This window comes from Ammospiza caudacuta, chromosome 4 (assembly GCF_027887145.1).
Source record: "Ammospiza caudacuta isolate bAmmCau1 chromosome 4, bAmmCau1.pri, whole genome shotgun sequence".
Classification (NCBI taxonomy): domain Eukaryota; kingdom Metazoa; phylum Chordata; class Aves; order Passeriformes; family Passerellidae; genus Ammospiza; species Ammospiza caudacuta.
This window is the reverse complement of record NC_080596.1, coordinates 28,735,819-28,757,731: the sequence shown is the minus strand read 5'-3', so window position 1 is coordinate 28,757,731 and position 21,913 is coordinate 28,735,819. Positions and strand designations below refer to the sequence as shown.

The window sequence follows — 21,913 nt, the reverse complement described above, 5'->3', positions numbered from 1 at the left end:
CCCGCCTCCATCGCTGCTAGGAAGTTCCGCAGCGTTCCCGCAGCCCCGACCGATTCAAGCAGCGCCCGCGTGAAAGAGGAGCGGGAGCGCCGCGTCCTCCGGGCCCCCGCATTCCCCCGTCCCGGCTTCGCTTTCGGGCAGGATCCAGCCCTCCAAGATGGATGTTGAGTAGGCTCTGGCAGCGCGGCCGAGCGCGGCACAAAGCCGGGCGGCGCTGCCCCTGCGCGGGGCGGGCGGGCCGTGCCGGGCTCCCCGCGGTGCCGCGGGCTCCCCCCGGGCCCGCCCCTGCGGTGGCGGAGCGGTGGCGGGGCGGGGCGGCCGCGCCCCGGGGCACCCCTGCCCGCCCCGGCGGCAGCAGCAGCGAGACGCGCCGGGCGCCGCTGCTCCGCGCCCCCTCCGCCAAACTTTTGCCGGCGCTCGGCCGCCCCGCGGCTCCTCCCGGGAGGCGAAGCCGGAGCCGTGCCCTCGCCCCGGGTAGCGGCGGGTGCCCGCCGGGCTCCCGGCTTCTTTCCCCAGCTTTTTGTTGTTTCTCCTCCTTTTTTTTTTTTTTTTTTTTTCCCTTCCCCGCGGGGAGGGGTGGGGAAGGGAAGGGGCTATAAAGCGCAAAGGGACGTGCGTGACACAGTCCCCGCTGCAGCCCGTCTGCACCGGAGCGGGGGGCTAGGTCAACAGCCGCCCCCCTAAAAATCAACCCAAGCCTCCCCCGCCGCGGGAGGGACGGGACGGGACGGGACCGGACGCCGCAAGGTAAGGCACCGGCAGCGGGGCGGGGAGCGGGGCCGCCGGCAAAGCCCGCTCCGCTTGCCCCGGGGCGGGCGGGGGGCGCGGTGCCCCGACCCGGCTGCGGGAGCCTCGGCCGGAGCGGGGCCGCGGCCACCCCGGCGCCGTCCCTGCAGCCGCGGCTGTGGCGCTGAGCCCGCGTCCCGGCACTGCTGCGCCGCGGCTTTTGCGGGATGCTGCCGGGAGAAAGCCTGGCGCCCTCCCGGATCCCTCCCTCGCCTTCGAGGTTTGTTTTTTCCTCCCCGGTTTTGCCCTCTTGCAGCCCACGGCGGCCCTGTGCCCCGCAGCCCGTGCGGCTGCCGCGGAGCCGGTGTGTGCCAGGCGGGCAGCGGCTCCGGCTCCGCCAGCATCATTCGTGCTTCTCGGGGTAGAAAAAGTGGATACCGAAAAAAAGCAGACAGAAAACTCTACGGTAGGATCTAAGTGCTGAGGTTTGCTACGTGCAGCCTTGGTTCTGTTTTTATTTCAACAGCGCAGAGACAATGGCTACAAAGCGCTCTTTAATCACTTGCAGATATAACTTTTATGTATTTAAACCTTAGCGCTGGGTTTTGAAAAGCGGTGATTCTCTGAGCGTGTTTGTTCTAGATGAATTTAACACTTGAGCGGTAGCAATGCCCTGGTTCCCCGGACGGGTTAGCGTGATGCCAGGGATGATCGTGATCCTGTCTGTGCCATGCCGCCCGGGGCTGCTCTGGAAATCATCCCGGTCGACACCGACGTGGGCTAGGCAGCCTCTGGAAGGATGGTTTCAGACAGCGGGTCCTGAAGCTTGCAGCTTCCCTGGGATTTCCTCTCCCCACCAAAGGAGCTGGTTAGCATCTAGTTACAATGTTAATTAGAACAATTAAACAGTATCGCTGTTCTTGTGGCTAGACTGAGCCGCAGGAGGCGAGCTCAGATGGGAGGCAAGGTCCCTGCCGTAAATTCCCGATCTCCGTGTTCTAGCTGGCTGTTTGTGAGCAGCCTTAGATAGCAGGAGACATTCAGTGGCACCGTCAAGTGTGGCACCGTCTCCACTGGAGCATCCCTTAGTCAGGCTGCTCTGGCAGCCCACCCAGCGCTGAGGCTGGGCTCCCACCCATTTCATGCCTGGTTGAGACAGTGGAGTTGTGTCTGTAAAAGTGGAAGGGGTGAGAGTGATGTGAGGGTGAATTCCTCCCTGGGCGGCTGGCAGCGAGTGATTTATGGTGACCCTGACCAGGCACTGCAGGCTTGGCCATAGCCTGGTTTCCATAAAAACAGCCCTTGGGTGCTGGACACCATCAGCATCCTTGGCTGTGCCATGAAGGAGGAGGGGGAAAAACTTTGTGTTTCTGCTCAGCCTACTTTGAAAATTGCTGAATCTGAACTATTTTAGGAATGGTACTTTGGATTGCTTCTTGTCAAGAATGCCTGATCCTCCTGGCCATGCTCTCCTGCCTCACAGCAAAACACGTTCCTGCAGGAGAGCTGCCCAGGTCAGCTTTCTAGTGCCACTGCAACTCTCTGAAGTGCTCAGAGCAATGTCTAGAATTTAAAACTTGCTGATATTTGAAGCAGAGGAGGACTTGTTAAAATGCTGGGTGATTTTTACCTTCTAGTTTGACCATTAAGAAAGTGGTGAGATAGGCAGTAGTGCATCACGTGTGGGTGTATCCAGGGTTCTGTGGCTGTTTGACCCTGTTGTGAGCACAGTGATGTTTGTTCCTCGTGAGCTTTCTGTGTCAGCAGATAATGAGCCCTTCTTAATTTTCTGAGAGCTTTATAATACGTCTGCAAAATTCCTTGTCACGTTTCCATGATGAGGACTGTAGGTGCATCCCACTCTCCTTGTCTCTGTGTGGCCCTGGACAGAAATCCTGTTGATTTCTGTGCTGCGGAGGGTGGGCACTACAGCATATCATTGCAGCCCTGCCAGTGAAGTGACAAAATATGCATGTGCCACTCCTGAGTGGGGACATGCTGGGCTCTGCCAGCAGCTCCCTGGTGCCACCACACCTGGCAGGCGGTGGCACACGTGTGTGACATGCTGCTGGCGTCATGGGCCTGCAGGTCACCTCATGTCCCAGCTGCCCTGGAGACGGTCAGGATTTGGTGGTGAAATGAGAGGGAATTTGAGCACTGTGTGGGATGCTGATCCCACCGAGATGACTCTGGGCCCCTTTCCTTAATTGTGAGAAGTTTGTCAGCAAGGCGAAGCAGAGCTGTGTAGGATCGCCGCGCGCGCCTGTGTTGTTGTGGGTGAGCACTTCGGAAACACGGAGGAAAAGCTCTGAGGTTTCCCCAATGTTTATAAATACAATCTGGTGCAAACTGTCAAGCAAGCTGTTCAAAATCACGTCACGCCTGCGCTGCCTTCCCCGCTCGGCTACAATGCCTTCGCTGCAGAGCCGGTGCTCGTGTGTCCTTCGGCGCTCCCGGCACGTAGCTCCGGCCCATCTGCGGGGCTTTCCCAGCATCCCTGTCCTCCTCCTGTGAGCCAGGCTGGGATGCAGGCTCGGTGCCATGGCTCTGAGTGCAGCTCATTGGAACCTGAGCATCCTTCAGTGCTCCGAGAGCCCAGGCTGCCTCAAAGCAACCCTGCTCACAGAGCAGAACTGCGTGCAGGGGCAGCAAGGGCGTCCTCAAGTCCCCTTTGTCCCTCTTAGAAGGTTTGACTACCTTAGATGTCCCCTAAAAATGAAGGGATAAACCCTTTCCTGAAAGCTCCATCCATGCAGTGGCCTTCTGCTCCGTGCCATGCCCTCAGCAGGGTTGGATGGAGGCTGTTTGCTGGATGTTTCACTCTGAAGTGTGCCAGGGTCTTCTGCCTTAATATATATAAGAAGATGAGGTGTTTATTAAACTCAGATCCTGCTTTTTCTTCTACGATTTATGTCTCGAGAGGCTGGCGATAAACAGTTTATTAAAAAGAAATCCTGATTTATTTCTGCAAATTGTTACATTTCAAGCTGGTACCAAGTGGTTCTGTAGGAGACCACCTTTTATGCTTCCCATGGCAGTTAAAAGGATTGCTAGAAAAACAATCCAGAATCTAAGTAGGTTTGGATAAAGGCAAGCCAGGACTGTACGTCAGGGTATGTGGTGCTTTTAAGCAGCGAGGCGGTGGATTTTACCACGGAACATCTGGGCACTGGCTTCAGTTACAGCACAGATTTTAGTGGGATAACAAGTCCTGCTTGCCTTCGCGTTCATTTTGAAGTCACTAAACTTTATACGAATAATAAAAATGTAAGCCCATTACTTCACTGTTTGCAAGGGGCTGTTTCAGTCCTCCCTTCGGGGTCTCGCATCTTTCTGGGGCTGGTTTTGTTTTGCTGTGCTAAGTGGGTATTTATCTTCCCAGTGCCTGGCTGGATTTGGCTGCAGGCAGCTTTGCTAATTTGTAGCGATGGCCACTGCGGGCAGGGCGGGCGCTTTTCCATTCGCCCCCGCCGAACGCGCACGTTTTCTGCATTAGGGGCAGCTCAGAGAGCTCCGCGTTTCTCCTTCGCGTTCCTCCTTCCCGGCACCCGAAGGGGTGAGGTTGGTAACTCGGAGGGCAATAAAGCTGCTCGGGGCTGCCAGCTTGGCCACTCGTGAGAGGTAAAGCAAAGCGGGAGAGTTTGCTTTCTTTTGGTTTGTTTTTTTTTTTTCTGTTTGGTTATAAAATGCAGAGAAGAGCGGACTGGGCTGAAGGAGGGAAGGATGTTTGCAAAAAACAAGTTTGCAAACTCTTACAGATTGGTGCACATGCTGCTGGGAATGCCCCAGCTTCGGGGAGGATAACCCCAGCTAGTTTATAGGATCAAGGAATGCATGTTTGGAATGTAAGTTCCCTGTGAGAGAGTACAGACGGGCTATGAGACCGATGGTTACCTGACCATGGAGCACCTGGTGTGACACTGAGCACTGGTGAGCTCTGCATTTTGGTGTCACTGACTGTATGGGCAGTAAACTGGATGGAATCAGAATTACACCCAAGGAAGGAGAATATCCCAGGTAAGACCAGTGAGAAGGGACTTAAGTACTGCTTGAGCTCTGCTATCTCATGAGTAGAGCAGTGAGTGAGCGAGCGTTGCTTTGGGGAAAAGGCAGAGTGCAGAAACTGTTCTGCTTCACATCACAAGATGTACTTCTGTGGCAAAAATCCTCATTAGATCAAACAGGGATAGTTTCTGCCTGAGAAGACAACTCAAATAAGCTTGTGGATAGATGGAAGGAGCTTTGAAGGCTGAGGAGATGTTGTTTGAAAACTTTAACAAGATGTCATTAGAGAGGAAGTATTTGCCCTTAGATTAGGAAACAGGTCAGGATAATAAATCATAACTCCAGGAGAGTGTGCTTAAAGTTGGAAATACATTCAGATGTGAGAGAAAGAGAACAAATATTAGAAAGAAGTTTCTTCTCTCAGAATTCATTTTCTCATTTGCTGCATGCAAGGACATCCACTGCACAGGAAAAGGATAAATGTTAACACAGAGCTGCAACAGGAACCAGCTGAAAATCTCATGACTGCATGGTTGGCTTTGATTGCTCCACAGGGAGCACGTCAGTCATGTGGGACACGTCAGAAACAGGCAGTGTGTCATGTCACCTCATGTGTGAGGTAGCTGATAGTCCAGCTTCCCCAATAACCTTATGGGGGGCATTTTACAGGATGGGTTTTGAATGTCACTGGAGTAATCAGCAGCAGGAGCGGCCTGAGAAGCCAGCCCCACTGCAGGGCAGCTTCACTGAGCACAAACATGCCTGAGTTACCAGAGGGGAGCAGCAGATCCTGCACAGAGCATCTCGCCCTGGGCTCTGCCCTCACACCCAGGCAGGTACTGTCAGCTTTTCTCACCGATTTCTCAGGGCTGTTCAGGTTTGGCCTGAAGTGAGACTGCTCTGGCTTCAGGGTAATTAAACTCAGGGGTTAGAGAGATGTTTGTTGCTTGTGTGACAGCTGAGATAGGAAGCAGTGGGTACTTGCTGCTAGCACCTGGAAAACTGAGCAGCAAGAGGCAATAATTTATCTCTCCTGCCTCATTCCCTGCTCCACGGGTCCGGATATGAGTGCCCCTCCAGTGTGACCCTCGCACGCTCCCAAGGTGACACAGCACCGAGGCCGACACCTCCCCTGTGATTTACAGGGGAAAAGCATTGTTTGCCTAATTGAGTCTATTTTTTCCCCCCTGTATTACTTGAGGAAACACAACTTTGTTGAAACTTTATTAGGGGGTGAGAAAAATGATGCTTTTCATCTTTCTCACCTTTAACTTGCTCAGTACCAAGACAGAGCAGCCCCAGACGAGCTGAGGCACGGTGGGATCGTGGTTTCCTCACACACATTTGCAGGGATGGTCAGACAGGGAAGATGTTTGTACAAAGCAGCCAGAATATTGTGAAGAAGTGAGTGCTCCCTCTCTTTGTCTCTCTCTACTTTGTTTAGGTGCAGCAGATTTACTGCTAATTTGTTTTTAGTCAAACAGTCTAAATGTGTCCCAGCATTCTGAAATCCAGAAATCTGATGGAAATTTAGCAGTTTACAGATTGGGATTGTGATGGTGTAGGAAAGCCAAGTGTCTTGGAGCTGCCAGCTGGTCTCTGGATGCGAAGGAAAACATCAATGTGCAGCATAAACAGTTTTTAGTCCCTGTTCCTTCCCTTCCTTTGGCTACTAAATCTGTGTTTAATTCCCTGGGGGTTTTCTCTCCTGGGTAAGAATTACTTACTTGAGTATGATTTGTACGACTAATAGGATCTTACCCTTATTTGGGGAAGACCCTAGGGGCTCTTTGAAACTGATTTTTCAGTAATGAGAAATAATGAATAAAAGTCTAATGGTCCTAGGGGGTATTAAAGTTACAATTTTGCAGGGAAGATTTAATATCAGTCGATTAAAACTTTTATAATCCTGTTAGAGTACAATAGTCAGAAAAAAAATAAGAGAGAAAATAAGTAGGTTTTAAGACCCTCTCACATCATGTGAACAAGTCTAAATTTAATGTTTGAATTAAGCAGGTATTTTAAAGCAAGACTCTAAGACATCTCTTGCAAGTGTGTGATAGCAGGGTGGCAGACTCAGGGAAAGAAATCTGCTATGTTAATTTATGGAGCGCATTCTAATTCCCTCTCATCTAACAAAAAGCAGTTGCAAGGTGTTTATGAGAAAATCCAGGCAATTAGGACTTCAACTAGAAAATGCAAAATTCATAGACCTCAGCACAGTGCGTTTCTAGCAGCCCAAACCATGCTCTGGCTCAGCCTGTTGCTCACAGGGTGCATGAGCATCCCTCTGGGCACTGTGGGGTCCCTGAGGGTCTGTTCACCCTGGGGCTGGGCACACGCCAGCTCGTGGCCCTTGGTTGAAAGGTGTGGGGGCAAAGTGGGGCCCGGGGGCAGAGCTCCCCTCATGGCCAAGCCTCTGCTGAGATGCTTTGAGGGGACAAAGCACCAAGGAGCAGATAGTGTTTTATGAATTTACAGCTTTTTGGGTTTAGCAATGATCAGCAGTGATGCTGGAATGACGTTTTATCCTTTAGCAGGAGCTTTATCCAAGAATGCTGTAGCCATTTCCAGTCGCTGGTGGACGGACACCCCCGGAAAGCAGCACTGGATCCCACACCAGAGCTCTCACCACGTCTTCCCCCTTTCTGAATGCAGGAACTCCTCCCTTCTTGTCCCTCCTTTCCTGCTCTGTCAGCCTGGGATGTATGGTTGCCATAAGAGGGCTGGAGGAGGTTTTGGGGCTGTTTGGATGTTCGCTCACCCATGACAGCCTGGCCTCCCTGCCCGCACGGGCTCCCTCGGCTTTTGTTGGCAGCCAGCACATAAAGGGATAACCTTTCCCCTGCCAGCCTGCACAAATAAACACTGGCCCAGCAGCAAAGTGGAGCTGAAACCAACCCTTGCAACAATCTGATTTTTCAGACCCCTTACCACAGCTGTGCAGGTGACCCTGGCAGGTTTGAACCTCTGGCGCCACATATCCCTTTGGAGTACCCATCCCTTCTTCACTTTGCAGGGAAGGACTTTGCAGCTTGGAAATGCACAAGTCCACTGCTTAAAAAACATCAAAGTGTTAGAAGGAAGACTGAAGACTGGCAGTCCCCAAATGTGCTCCTGTCCTGCTTTGGTGTGATGGGCTGGGGGCTGGTGAGCTGTGCCTGAACTCGTGGGCTCTTCCAGCCTCTCCAGAGAGGTGAGCCTGTGTCAGCTCTGACCAAGGCAATCTCCATGGCTCTGCCTCACTGTCTCCTCATCAGTGCCCTTTGGAGTCAAATCTTTGCTCTGCCATGGCTTCTTAGCACTGGAGGGGTTGAGTGATGCGGGGTGAGCAGCTGGGGGAAGTTTGGATTTTCTCTGGAAGCAGTGGGAAATGTCAGGCACCATGGTGGGGAGAGCAGGTAGCTAGCTGAGAAATTAGGAAGCAGCTCATGCCCTCCAGTAACAACTTTCACTAATGTATTGAGCTAATTTATCTGTTGGAATCTGTGTCTTTTCTTAAGCAGGATGCTGGGGGAGTAAATACAAGATTTAGGAAGTGTGAGCATTCCTGCTCGTTCTCATAGTCCTGTCTAAAAGTGAGCATGCAAAGGAGGGGTTTGCTGAGTGGCACCCAGGAGCAGTGCTGAGGCTGGATGTGCTTCACCCAGGATGAGCCATCCTGGCTCTCAGCCACTGCAGCCCCTCAGGAACCAGTGCTAAGAAATGGTGTGTGCTGCTTCCTGGGGATGGTGGGGATCCATGTGGGAGGCAATATCCATGCTGGATCTTAGAGTCTTTGTTGCTGTGACTGAGATCTGCCAGGTCTAACACTAAGAATTGCTGGTAGAAATATGTAAATACCAACAGCTTCAGCACTACATTTGATACTTTCCACTTTCAAACACTTGACAAATGTTTACACATTTTCAGCAGCTCTTTTTCAGCTAGGGAAAATGAGACACAGCATCTGTGAAGTTACTCTGATATGCAACAAATCATTATGAGAGCACCTTGAGGGTTCATTAAGGACTTGCAGGGCCTAAGGTTTCCTTTGCATACTTTTAAAGCAGAAGGTAGAAAATACTAAAACCGAATCCAGTTTTGGATAGTAAGTGCAATCAGAAAGATTTGTGTTCAGATGATAATTCAGGGATTTGAAATTTTGAGGGATCAGCTATAAATATAACATATATTACTGTGGTTACCAGTAATATGTAGTGGTCTCTACTCCCAAATAGGAGAAGTGGAGATGGCCTCAAGCTGTGCCAGAGGAGGTTTGGATTAGATATTAGAAAAAACAGGGCCAAACTCTGAATTGAGTAGGAAAACTCATCATTCCTTTCGGGTCAGCACCACTGCAGGACACTGTTCTGGTGGCAGCACAGGGATGCAGTCTCTTCCCCAAGCATTGCAGACAAGCACCATGCATTGTTACTGCTGCTGTTTTGCTCTGCTCTTCCAGCTTTCTGGAAAGCTGCTGCCCTTTCTCTGTGCCATGGCAGGTGAGAAACCCTTGGTGGCAATAAAGGTGGTGTGGTGACATGGCAAAGGAGAATTCCTGAGTCACTGTTGTGGGAATACTGTGTGTGTAGAGGTAGGGAAGTGAGTGGGAATAGCAATGCCTGTGGGCTGGCTGTGGTTTTTAATCCTGTGTATGTGTGTGGTGGTGTTCCTGACACAGAGGGAAACTGCATGTCTGGTGGAAGCTGTGGGAATCAGCCCCTCTGCACTTGACAGCTTTTCCAAGCAATATTCCCTTTATAAATCACCAACCAAAAACTAGAAAGGGAGAAGTGCATAAGGAATTCCAGTGTGCTCGTGGCACAGCTTTCCACAGAATGTGAGTGCTCAGGTTCTGGCTGGAGCTGCTGGAGCTCAGCTTCCTCTGCTCTTGCTCTGGGAGTCACGCTGGTGACCTGCCTGTCCCTGCCTGTCCCACAGCTCCCTGTGCCAGCCCCTCGTGTTCTCCCCTTTAGCAAACACCTTGTTCGGGAGCAGCTGCTGTGCCAGCAGTATTCCCCAGGAATAGCTCTAGCAACCTTAGCTCCTTTGGTAGTTAATGAAGTTAATGGCTCTGGGTTTGTGTTGTAGCACCTTCCCAAGCCTTCCTGCCCCAGCAGTTTGAGGATGCAGATCCTGGTTCTGTTCCTGCTCTGTATCATGCCCTGACATTTCATGCCGTCCCTGGAGGATTTTGTCGAGGGCGCTCACTCATAATGTCATCCTGAAGTATTCCAGAGGAACAGTGGGAAACTCTGCAGCAAATACCAACAGGCTGGTTTGGTTGTAATTTGTAATAGTTTGTGTGTTCCTCCCCGCTAATCCCCTTGCTGAAATTCATTACAGAGAGAGAGCAACCTACACCCGGAGAGCTGCGCTGAAGGCAGAATGCCTTGGCCAAGGAAAGTAGCTATTGTTTTATGATTAAAGGAAAGGATTATATTGGGATTTCCTTGAACAAGGAAAGTCTCTGCCCTACTTTTATTGCTCGTAACAAGGGGATAATAATTACTTTCCATTATAAAACACCCCCAGCGCTTGCGCTGAAAGATTTGTGGTAGAGCTGTGTGGCATTCGGGGCTGGTTATCTGAAATGGCCTGGTTGTGCAAACTGACATTTCTTTACCTTATTTCTCCTACTGGGGCTCAACCCCTGCTGTGACTATGGAAAAACTTCCTCTACTCCGAGTTGGGTCAGACTCTCCGAGTGTGACATATTTTCCTCTGCAGGAGCTGGTACCAGTCACCTATCCCATGATGCCTGCCCTCTCCAGGAGTGACATCCAGCCACCTGGAGCTTTGTACGGGCTTGGGAGGAGGAGCAGGGACCCAGCCGGTGCTGGAGTGGCCAGGGGAGGTAACATCTGTCCTGGGGGGAGGGCTGGCAGCTGGCTGCCTCCCCGTGCTCCAGCACATCCCTGCTTCCCGTGCCGCTGCCACCCCCTCGCAGGGAGAGGCGCGGAACAAGCTGAGCATTGTAGCAGGGGCCGCCGGGGACGCGCTGTTTGTTTGGGTTTGACACTCGGTGCTGAGTCCCGTGGGCAGAGGTGGCTGTGAAAGAGAGGAGCGCTGGTATGTGGTCTCTGATTGAAACAAGGAGAACTATCAGGCATTTCCTTGAGCGTCCCAAATGGCATCTCCTGGCTCAGCTGGTTTTTGAAGTGTCCAGCTGCCACCAGCTCCAGGGTGACGATTTTGATGTGATCAGGGTTGAATCTGTTTCCACTGAAAGTGGAAAAATAAATAAGTCTCAGCTTAGAAACAAAATAGTCCATGTAAAATTTGATTTTTTTGATACCCTATCTCCCCGAGTATGTTTGCTTTTCATGCAACATGTCTAATTTGAGACAGCTCTGCGTTTTCTAATGATGCCCCTTTGGAGTTAGCCTCTCCCCCAAGCTGTAGCTCACTGCCACTGCTGTTCATTAAGATTTGGTAGAAATGTACCCTTATTTCTTCAAACCTTCCTATTTTTAAATGGTTGTATTTTTTTCCCTGTAATGCCACAGCGATTTGCTTGGCTAAAACAATAATTTTCCCAGCAGAGGAAAGTTGTGGGTTGAGTTGGAATTGCAAGAGGTGCTTGGTTAATCCACAGGTTATTGACACGGTGGAGCCTCCGTGCTTCAAAGGCACCATTATAGTCTGTCGTGTCCCTGTGTACTTGGGGAGCTTTAATCCATGGATTACAGGTCCCTGAGAGCTCCTGCCCTCCCAGTTACAGCTGGTCCTGCCAATGGGAGCTGCCACATCAAGCTGACTGTGGCACTACACAAAAAATTGGTCTTTAAAATCCACAGAGACAGTGATACAGCCTTGCATCCCTATTGGGGCTGCATTTCTTGTCCCAAGCCCCTGGAGAGGTCTCACAGCCCTGCCTGGCCCCTGCTTTTCCCCAGGCTCCAGGCAGGACCAGACAGCAAGTTTTCAAAAGCGATGATTTAAAAAAAAAAAAAAGGAACTACAAAAAAGCCCAAATGAAAAACATACCAAGCGTTTTCCACATCCTTTAGGGAAAAGTCAGCATTAAACAACAGGCCTTCACTTTTCCCCTCTGGTCTCCCCCTAAACAAACAAACTGAGCAGCTCCCAGTAAATGCTTAAATTGCAAAGGTATGATTTTTCCTTGTTTGCACATTAAAAGTAACTAATTGCATTGCAATCCAAATTTATAAGCACTTTTAAACTCCTCTGTTGCTCAGGTGATAACTCTGTGTGCTGAGGTGCATGTATTTGTGGCATATATCTCTGGAAATGGAGTGTATAATGGAAAAGCTCACAGGCTCTTTACTTGCAGCATTCCTATAATAAGTCAAAGAAGTCACACAGTGCCCTTTTATTTCCAAAGCTGGACTTAAATCACGTCAATAAATCTGCAGACTTATTATGAGATGCAGCACGGGTAATGTAAACAGAAAAAACCCCACCCCCAGCACACCAGAGTTTAAAAATAGGACGTAAGGAGGAAAAAAAGTTAACCACCCATACAATAAAAAGAGAAGAAATGCAACACAAAAGCACGGTGTCAGGCAGTGCCTTGAAATTATCCTCACTAAATTACAGTTGTGCTCTTCCCACTCTCTGTAATTTTCGTGAGGGTTTGGTTATCCCAGACAGATTTGCTTCAGGTAAACCCAGATCTTTTTTGTTTTGGTATTGTAAGTCCTTCACAGGTCTGGGTGACAGTTGAGGAGTAAAGCAAATTATTTCCATAGATCAAGGAAGATGACTGTGAACAGGTACCGGTGTTGCGTGTGGTGAATCCAGTACTTTGCTCCCTTTTTCCATGGCATGGGTGTGTTTGGTAAGTACCTGTGTGAAATAAATGCACACTGAAGCCCAAACAGATCCAACTGCTTGGATCACCAAGAGCCAAACAAAATGGATTCTTGTCTTGCTGGGTGGGGTTTCTGTGGTGGGATGCAGGCAGGGAGCCTCTGATCCCTTACAGAGTATACCCTGCACAGCTGCATTTCAGTGCTGGAAAAAAAGGTCAGCCAGAAAATACCATAGGCTTGAGCAGGGAAATCAAAAATGGGGGGATTTCATTTGGCTTGGGTTGAGGATGTGCCCTGCTGAGCCTGTGGGAAAACCCCATGAGGTGCTGCCACAGCTCCAGTTAATTTGTCCCTCAACTCAGGACCCAAGCCAGCTGTAAATCCCATTATCCTCTCCACTTCTGGTCCTAATTGCAGTTTACCTGGAGATTTGCAGATGGAGTTTGATACCTGGAGGTCTCAAAGGCAGGAGAGAAGTCTGTGTAGGGCTTTTGTACATGGGGTTTTGGAAAAGTTGGGTAAGGAGATTATTTAAAAGATAGGAATTAATTGTAATTGTCATAAAACCCACGACCTGACTTAACGATTATTTTCGTGTATGTGCTTATAACTCAGCTTGATAAAATGCCATTTATAAAATGGTTATTTCTTCTTTGTGAAAGAAGGAAAAAGCCCCAAGCCTCTGGCAAGGTGGTGCATTTTGAAGTGTTTAAAATCATGTATCTCCCTTTCCAATGTACAGCATGTATTTTTCATCTGTTGATCTTTTTAGGTAAATACAGCTGGGCTCTTTAAGCAAATATCCCCTGAGGTCTGGCTCTTGCTCCTGCAGTGTTTGTGTAGCCTGGGAGCTGCTCACCTGGGGACGGCCCTGCCACATTCCAGGTTCAAACCCAAGGAAACCCTGGCCACCTGCCCTGGCATCCCTCAGCCTGCTCGGGTTCCGTGTCCTGGTGCCTGGCAGGCACAACCGAGTGGCCCTGTCCCCTGGGAGCAGCCCTGCCTGGAGGAGATGGCACCCTCGGGATGCTCCATGCTCACTCTGACTCCCCAGCCAGCAGCACTTTTCCCTCTGGGTTTGAGGCTCGGTCGAGGCAGAGTTTGGGGAAGAAGTGAAAGGTAAAGACGGGCCATTAGAGGGCACTTTTGCAATCCTGGAGAAGGAAAACGGTGCTTATTATTTCACTTAGGACTGTTTGTTTTAGCACTCTCTTAAATTCAGTGATAAACAGCAGGAAAATCCCTCCAGTCAGCAGGAATATATCAATAAAATATTGACTCAGAGTTTAAAAGAAAAGAAAGCAAGACAAACTTGTAGAAAACAGAATAAAAGACATTTAAGGAGGTGGCACAGCCTGGAGAACAAAAAAAACCACAACGTATTTCACGTATTTTGTGTGGCTTAGCAGTGCAGTGCTTAGGCCTCAGCTTGTACCTAGATTCTAAAAACGAATCCAAGGCAAGAAAATTGTTGTGGGATTTTATGAGGACTGGGTGGCAGAGCATGAATTCATAGGCTCACATCTAGCAAGTGCATTTTCTGAGGGACTCTGTCAAAGTCACTGGTGAGCTTGCCCAGAAACAAGCATAGGATGAATAAATGGGCTTTTTGCTTTGCTCTTGATGTTTTGCATGAGTAAACTACAGAGGATTTAGTTTGAAACCCTGCCAAATTATAATGAGTGCTCGGCAAAAACTAAAATCTGTTTATTAACTGGTGTGAAAGGGTGGTGTAACACTGACAGCACAGCTTCCAAAAACTGTGAGCCAGGTTTGGATGCCTCTTTGCTGTTGTCCTGTTTCTGGAAGTGTCGTGCATGAAAAGTGGGCCCATCTTAAGCCTCTGAGGTTAGCTACCTGAAAATGAAAGCACTCAAAATTCTATTAATTTGTCAAAGAACAGAGATTATTAAAGTTTCCTTTTTCAGTAACAGTTGACAACTTTGCAAGGTATTTCATGTGTGGGATGGGCAGGGATATAGAACTCAATTTAATGTGTCTTTTTGGAGTTATTTTTAAGCCGAAATGCTTTTATAATTAGATAAAGAAATTGCAGACAAATCTGTACCTTGTCACTGCTCTGTAGCTGTTAAGGGGGGCGGAAACACTGTTTATGGGAGTTTTTGAAGTGCATTAGCTAGTGAAATTATTTAAGAAGTGAAGCTTAGCCTATAATCAAAATGGTTTATTTTAGTAGAGGTTCCATTGCACTGGAACTGACTATGGGAATACACAGGATTGCAGTTTCAGGGGGTTCATGTGGAGGACGCTGTCTGCAGAAAGCGTCAGAGTTCCTTACCTAACCAAATAATCTGCTGTAACTGTTGTGATTAAGTTGGAAGGAATTTCATCCCTGTTGGCCAAAAATAATACTCGGAAAATCAATAAACAGCGTGTTAGAGCACACGAAACTCATCGTGCTTTGTGTGAGAGGAGCTTTCTGCTGGCTTTGGTGACTCAAGCCAGCAACTATTTTGACTTATGATCTTTGCTCCAAAAGGTGAAATGTCTTTAACTTTGCTGGTGAGTATCAACACTCCAGTCTGAATTTGAGGAACTATATCCACTGTGATCAAAAGCTAACTCAGGACCTGTTTGGGATAAATTTTGACAAAGGCTGGGAAAGCTAAATCAGGATTTACCTGTAGGTAGCAATGGCATGTGTTGGGTAAAGCCCTGGACTCTTCTCCCTTCTGTAGGGCAGAGCACTGCAGTAGCCTGTCATTAAACCATCCCAAATGATAACAGAGCACACCATTTGAGAGCTAAAGTTGCATCCTGTGAGGGTGCAGGTCACTCCTGGCTCATGGATCCTGCTGAGTTTGCCATGTGTTTTCCCTGTCCCATCACTGATTTCAATGGGAAAATAGAAAGATCAAGGAACTGAGCTGGACAGCAGGAGTTGGAGAAAAGAGTAGAAAGGGGGAAGGGAACGAGCTGATATCAGGGGCGAGCCGAGAGGAGGGGTGAGTGGGGGGGAACCTGCGTGTTGGTGGAAGGAATGACTAAATAACAATGGCAGAGGCAGCAAAGTGAGGGTGAAAATGGCCCTCCATGGCCTTGCTGGTGTCAGCAACCCTGCTGTGCAGCTTGTGGGTGGCTGTTTTGCTGTCCTGAGGGCAGGACAGGCAGAAGGGGAGCTGGAGGCAGCAGGGAGAGGGATTTAGGAAGAGCAGTTGTAGTGTGGCTTGGACTACAGTGTGCCGCTTCTCAAGGAGCTTTATGTTTTCTACTTTTACATAAAATATTAGGGGTGGTGGGAAATATCTCAGTGACAAATTTGGTCTTTGAAGTAAAAAGAAGAGTTTGCTAAAAAATAGTAATTGTTTCACAGTGCAGTACCCAGAGCACTGCATGACTGCACACTCAGCCTAGAGACAAGATAAGCTGTTCCTGGCAGCTCAGCTTTGAGCGTGTTTCTCCCCAAAATCAGTGTTAACACAGCTAAGGTAATGGCCTAAACATTTTTTTTCCTTTCTTCTCCTGATTAAAATTGGTTATCATTTAATAATTTAAACTTGATACATTTGTACCAGAAATGGGCTGTTTCCCCTTCCTCCCCCCCATTCCACAGCCCTTATAGATGAGATCATCTACTGTACTGAAAGGAGATTTTCAGCCTGTCCCACTGTATATGTTAGGATAGTAATTTCTGACCTAGTTATAGACATAATAATGAAAGGCTAAGATTATGAATTATTATGCCTAATTTGTAAAGGATTCTCTGCTTTTGTGTTTTGCAATTCCCATCAGGCTTGAGGATTAAGCCCTGCTGAATTGCATGCTAATACCAATGTGCTTTGAATATGTGTGGGTTTGTATCACATGTTTTCCTAATTCGCTATTTTTGTCAAGAACAGTTTCACTGGCAATATTTACTTTCCAGAGGATTGTTGGGAGCCCAACCAAAGTCTCCTAGGGGAAGCAAGGGCGATGTACCTCCATCTGCTCTGTGCTTGCTGTAGCTCCCAAGGCCAGCCTGCTCCGTTTCTGCCATGGCAAAACATCAAAGTGTTACTCAGCAAAGCACGTGGAAGGCTTTGCTCTTTGGTAGCAATTCCAGCTTGAAACCAGTGCCTGGGCTTGCTTCGGTCACTGCCCAGGATGGGCAAATCTTGGTGCCACCCAAGCGCGGTGACAGTCTGAGCTCAGTGCTTACAACGAGTTTTCCTGGTGTTTGTGTGGCAGTGGAGGTGCCTGCAAAGCACGAAGTGCAGTGAGGTTGTTGTGGGTGTGCCCACGTCCCAGCACAGACGTGGTGCCCCTCCTGAGGTGAGACCCCCCTGTTTGCTGCAGGATGCTCCTGCTGCGCTGCCCGCTGCCGCTCCTGCTGCTGCTGCTGCCGCTGGGCTCCAGGCCCCAGAAGCTGCCCACCAGGGATGAGGAGCTCTTCCAGATGCAGATCCGGGACAAGGCATTCTTCCACGACTCCTCAGTCATCCCTGACGGGGCTGAAATCAGCAGCTACCTCTTTCGAGACACCCCTAAAAGGTATTTCTGCCTGGCCCAAGTGAGGAAGCTGAACTTTGAAGGCAGTAGCTCTGGTTGCTGGGTGCTTTGAGATCAAAATTGAGTCTCAACCAGAAAAATATAAATGGCAGTGTTCTGTTTGGTGAAGTAAACATGTGAGCCTGCAGCCCAATCTGGCCTCCCCAGCTGAGGGTCTGTCCAATTTATTTGATTCCTCGGATAAGCCCAGAGCTCCTCCAGACTGCAGAATTTCCCTGAAGTGGGACCACTAACCATGTCTGGAGGCAAGGGGAGCGGGAAGGAAATGAGAAACTACAGGCTTGACCCACCCCACTTGTCCCTCTTCATTGTTCCCTACGGTGCTTTAAAGAAGCAGCATTAGGCAGCCTGGTCTGAAATCCCCACTTCCCAAACTTCACCCTGTGGGTCAGAAAATACTGGGGAAGAACTGAGGCTCCAGAGAATTTAGGGAATTTGTGCCTCATACCACATACCTCCTCCAGCCTTCTTTGGGGAGGAACATTTTACAATAGGCGGTGTGTGGTGCCTGGAGGGATGTGGGAGGGCAGCTGGGTGTGTGTGCACCTCTATATGCTTGCCTGGATACAATGTGTGTCCTGCTTGGAAGAGCATCTCCCTAAGTTCCAGGAGAGATCCTGTTCCCCTTATTAATATCTCTGTGATTATTTGTATTTAGGTAGTATGGGAGTAGAAAGTAAAGCTGCTGGAGGGGATGGCAGGAGGCCAGAAAGCCCTCTGCTCTGCCTTGACACAGAAGCGTGAGCCCTGCTCCTTAGCTCTGGCCCACCAGCCTTTCCATGCTCCCTCTGCCTGCTGGTAACCCTTTTGGCTCTGTGGCCCCACCTAGACCATCCCTGGTGGTGTCCAGTCAATCCCTGCCAGCTGGCTGCCACCAGGAGTTCCTGACATGTGGGTCTGTTACCCTCCCTCTAGGTATTTCTTCGTGGTTGAAGAGGACAACACTCCCCTAGCAGTGACAGTGACACCGTGTGATGCCCCTCTGGAGTGGAAACTGAGTGTGCAGGAGCTCCCAGAGGAAGCCAGTGGGGAAGGATCAGGTAACAAACCATCAGCAACTTCCCCTGTCCCCTTCCCTGCTTTTGTCCTGGATTTAGGGTTCCTCAAACACTGAGTCTCACAGCAGGCCTGTCTTTATGATCTCCTGCTTTTCAGTCTTCCAGTGCAGGAGATTGACAACAGGCAGCAACATGGGAAGGACAAGGACTACAAAGAAGTAAAAGCTGAGGTTACAGTCACAGGGGCCTGAATGCTGCCAGAGCAAACTGTGTTTGCCCAGAGTGACTCATTTTGATGGGGGCTTTGCTGTGAGGTGTTTACACAAGCTAAAATTGGAGAGGCAGGGCTGGCATTGCAGCAGGACTGAGCCCACCCCTTGGAAGGACTCGTCTCCAGACACTGAGCTGTGTAACTGCTGCTCAGGAGAGAAAAGGGCTGCCAGAGCCTCTGACACATGTGCTGACCTGTCCCACACACCACGGGGTATGGCAGGCACACCTCTGGTCCCCACTGTGTTTAGCAACAAAATTTTAGTGTGACTCAGCCAAAGCCAAGGGTCCACATCCAGGAACAGACAGGTGAGTGAGTTTCCCCTGGGGAAATATGCATGGCAACTCCAGGTGGGATGCCTGACACTCCAGTGGAAGGTGTTAGCTACTGTTCATGAGAGTCCATTAACGCTGGTCAGGTGGAGTTTCTTTTGTGTTTGGGTTTAACCTGAGTGCCAAACCAACTTTCCTCTCTGTTTTGACGTAAGTGTTGATCAATTACATCTTCTTCAGAAGACAAAACCTTCCTTTTCCATCTCACTTTTGTATCTTATGTAGTAAAATGTGCCTTTTAGAGTTGTTTTTTCACATTTGCAGAGAGTGTGTACAAATGTTTTCTTTTGCTTGTGTTGCAGGTGACCCAGAGCCCCTTGAGCAACAGAAGCAGCAGATTACCAACGAGGAAGGCACGGAGCTCTTCTCCTACAAAGGCAATGATGTGGAGTACTTTGTGTCCTCCAGTTCCCCCTCTGGGCTGTACCAGCTGGATCTGCTGTCCACAGAGAAAGACACCCATTTTAAAGTGTATGCAACCACGACTCCAGAGTCAGACCAGCCTTATCCTGAGTTACCTTATGATCCCAGAATCGATGTCACCTCCCTGGGACGTACAACGGTGACACTGGCATGGAAGCCGAGCCCCACGGCCTCCTTACTGAGACAGCCCATCCAGTACTGCATCGTCATCAACAAAGAGCACAACTTCAAAAGCCTCTGTGCTGTGGAAGCCAAGCTCAGCTCTGACGATGCCTTCATGATGGCTCCAAAGCCAGGTCTGGATTTCAGTCCCTTTGACTTTGCCCATTTTGGCTTCCCTGCAGACAACAACTCTGGCAAAGAACGCGGTTTCCTAAAATCGTCCAAGTTTGGGCGGCAAACGTCCCCAAAGCCGAGAGTTGATCTGCACAGAGTTTGTATTGGGAACAAGAGCATCTTCACCGTGTCTGACCTGAAGCCAGACACGCAGTACTACTTTGACATGTTTGCAGTGAACACCAACACCAACATGAGCACCGCCTATGTCGGCACCTTTGCCAGGACCAAGGAGGAGGCGAAGCAGAAAACAGTCGAGCTGAAGGATGGCAAAGTTACAGATGTGTTCATCAAAAGAAAGGGAGCCAAATTTCTACGTTTTGCCCCTGTTTCATCTCACCAAAAAGTCACCTTTTCCGTTCATTCCTGCCTGGATGCTGTTCAGATCCAAGTTAGGAGGGATGGAAAACTCCTCTTGTCTCAAAGCGTGGAGGGCGTGCGGCAGTTCCAGCTCCGGGGGAAAGCAAAAGCCAAGTACCTGATCAGGCTGAAGGGCAGCAAGAAAGGCGCTTCCATGCTGAAGATCCTGGCTACAAGCAGGCCTAACAAGCAGGCCTTCCCTTCCCTTCCCGAAGACACGCGTATCAAAGCCTTTGACAAGCTCCGCACGTGCTCCTCGGTCACCGTGGCGTGGCTGGGCACGCAGGAGAGGAACAAATTCTGCATCTACAAGAGGGAGGTGGATGACAATTACAACGAAGAGCAGAAGAAGAGAGAGCAGAACCAGTGCTTGGGCCCAGACGCGAGGAAGAAGTCGGAGAAGGTTCTGTGTAAATACTTCCACAGCCAGAACATCCAGAAGGCAGTGACCACAGAGACAATCAGAGGCCTGCAGCCTGGCAAGTCCTACCTGCTGGATGTTTATGTCATAGGGCACGGTGGGCACTCAGTGAAATACCAGAGCAAACTGGTGAAAACCAGGAAGTTCTGTTAGTGCCCCTGGACAGAGGAACACGGGGAACTCCGGACTGAGCATTATCCTGCTTCCGAGTGTACGGATTGACTACTCGCACAGCTGAGAAGTTGTGACCTGTATTTGTACTGTGTAGAAAAGATATCAGCTTGTATATTTATGTTTACATAAGTCATTGTCTGGAGGAACTGAGGCTGTCTGGTAGCACCTGGCAGCAGTGTTACCGTGTGTCCAGTGACCCACATGTGATGCTCAGTAGATGTCCAAGGTAGGAGAAAACCTCGGAGGAACTGGCACGCCTTTGCTTCCATATTGCATGAACTGCTTCTAAATTATTTTATACTTTAAGAGGCTGAGATACATCATTTGTTCACCTTGTTACTCACACACACAACTCACAGACATATGCCCTTTCTCTCAGTGTAGATGGTAGGGTTTCTGTAAATTATTTTATAGAGTCTTGTTTTAAATGTTTATGTTTCTATGATTGTAAACTATTAAAATCTCCCCCAATAAAATACAGATTTAAACTAAGTATTAACTGGGCTGCATACGAAGCAGTTTCATTGCTAATGTAAATTCTTACCTAGCTGATTTTCATGTTTAAATACTGTATGTATTTCATGTACAAAGTTGCCATAACGTTATATTCCTGTACATAAAATTAAAAAATATTAGATTATATATTACTGACTTTTTGTTGACTGCTCCAAAGAAAGTGGCTTTTTTTTTTTTTTTTTGACATTCTATGTGCACAGACAGGTGTGGGGACAGATGAGACATGCTGAAACTTGGACTGAATTTAGTTTTCCTGTTTCATCATGGCTTGCAGTCTGAGTTAGAGGCCATGCAGACCTTTTGTACAGTCATTTGTTATTTTTTTTGCTAGATTGTCATTGGAATCACTTGCTTTCTGGATGCTGCTGGGTTTGACCACAGTAAGCTGAAAAGATGGTATTTTTTCCATTGACAAGAATGGTAGTGCTACCAAAACCCCAGATACTTTCTTTTAATTTGCAGTTATTTCCATGGTGTAGATTTCTTTAAGGTATTATATTTCTAGATATCATATTTTCTAAATTGTCTTTGTTTTTCTATGTCATCTCCATTGGCTCAAAAGCCTGCAGAGAGCTGGTTAATAGAAAACACTCCTCAGAGAAGCAGCTGGGCCAGCCCTATTTCCAGCAGTGAAGGTAGGAGGGAAAGAGACCAAAATCCATATGAAGGCTGAAACAGGTTCCTCTTAGGCTGCTGACAGGGAAAACCAGACCTGTCCATCCCTGCAGAGGTGAGCTCCAGTTTTCCTTGGCCCTGCAGTGTTGAGCTCCTGGCATTTCCCTTTCTGCTGGCCCCAGCACTGGTGGCTGACAGGAGGGTTTTGTGGCTGCACAAGATCCTGTGCCGCTCCACGTGCCGAGCTTGTGGTGATTCTCCCCACCCAAAAAAGGAATGGGTGCCATATGAGGGCTGATCCTGCTGTGTTTAACGTGGTTATGTAATAAATGGAATAATGGGAATTCAGATTTCTCTGGAGATGATCTCTCTGATTGCTTAAAGGAACTGAGAAATACACACTTGCTGGATTACCATGCCAGGGTATACAGGAGCAGTAGGTCACTCCAGCTGAGAATCCTCAAGGA

The 21,913-nt window shown here is 49.0% G+C and overlaps 1 protein-coding gene across 1 annotated transcript; it reads left to right on the top strand.

Annotated features, from left to right (window-relative positions):
* The first annotated feature begins 627 nt into the window (after positions 1-627).
* Positions 628-20,922, top strand: NDNF (neuron derived neurotrophic factor). The gene is made up of 4 exons (XM_058803869.1): positions 628-747; positions 16,788-16,982; positions 17,916-18,040; positions 18,904-20,922. Exons 2-4 carry the CDS (start codon positions 16,789-16,791, stop codon positions 20,292-20,294), a joined length of 1,710 nt encoding a protein of 569 aa, XP_058659852.1. The 5' UTR covers positions 628-747; position 16,788; the 3' UTR covers positions 20,295-20,922.
* Positions 20,923-21,913: the final 991 nt, after the last annotated feature.

Bases quoted from the DNA above. Each gene is read 5' to 3' on its own strand.
- NDNF (XM_058803869.1), top strand. From the start codon at position 16,789: ATGCTCCTGCTGCGCTGCCCGCTGCCGCTCCTGCTGCTGCTGCTGCCG. The intron at 16,983-17,915 runs GTATTTCTGCCT...CCCTCCCTCTAG, and splicing joins TTTCGAGACACCCCTAAAAG to GTATTTCTTCGTGGTTGAAG. The intron at 18,041-18,903 runs GTAACAAACCAT...CTTGTGTTGCAG, and splicing joins AGCCAGTGGGGAAGGATCAG to GTGACCCAGAGCCCCTTGAG.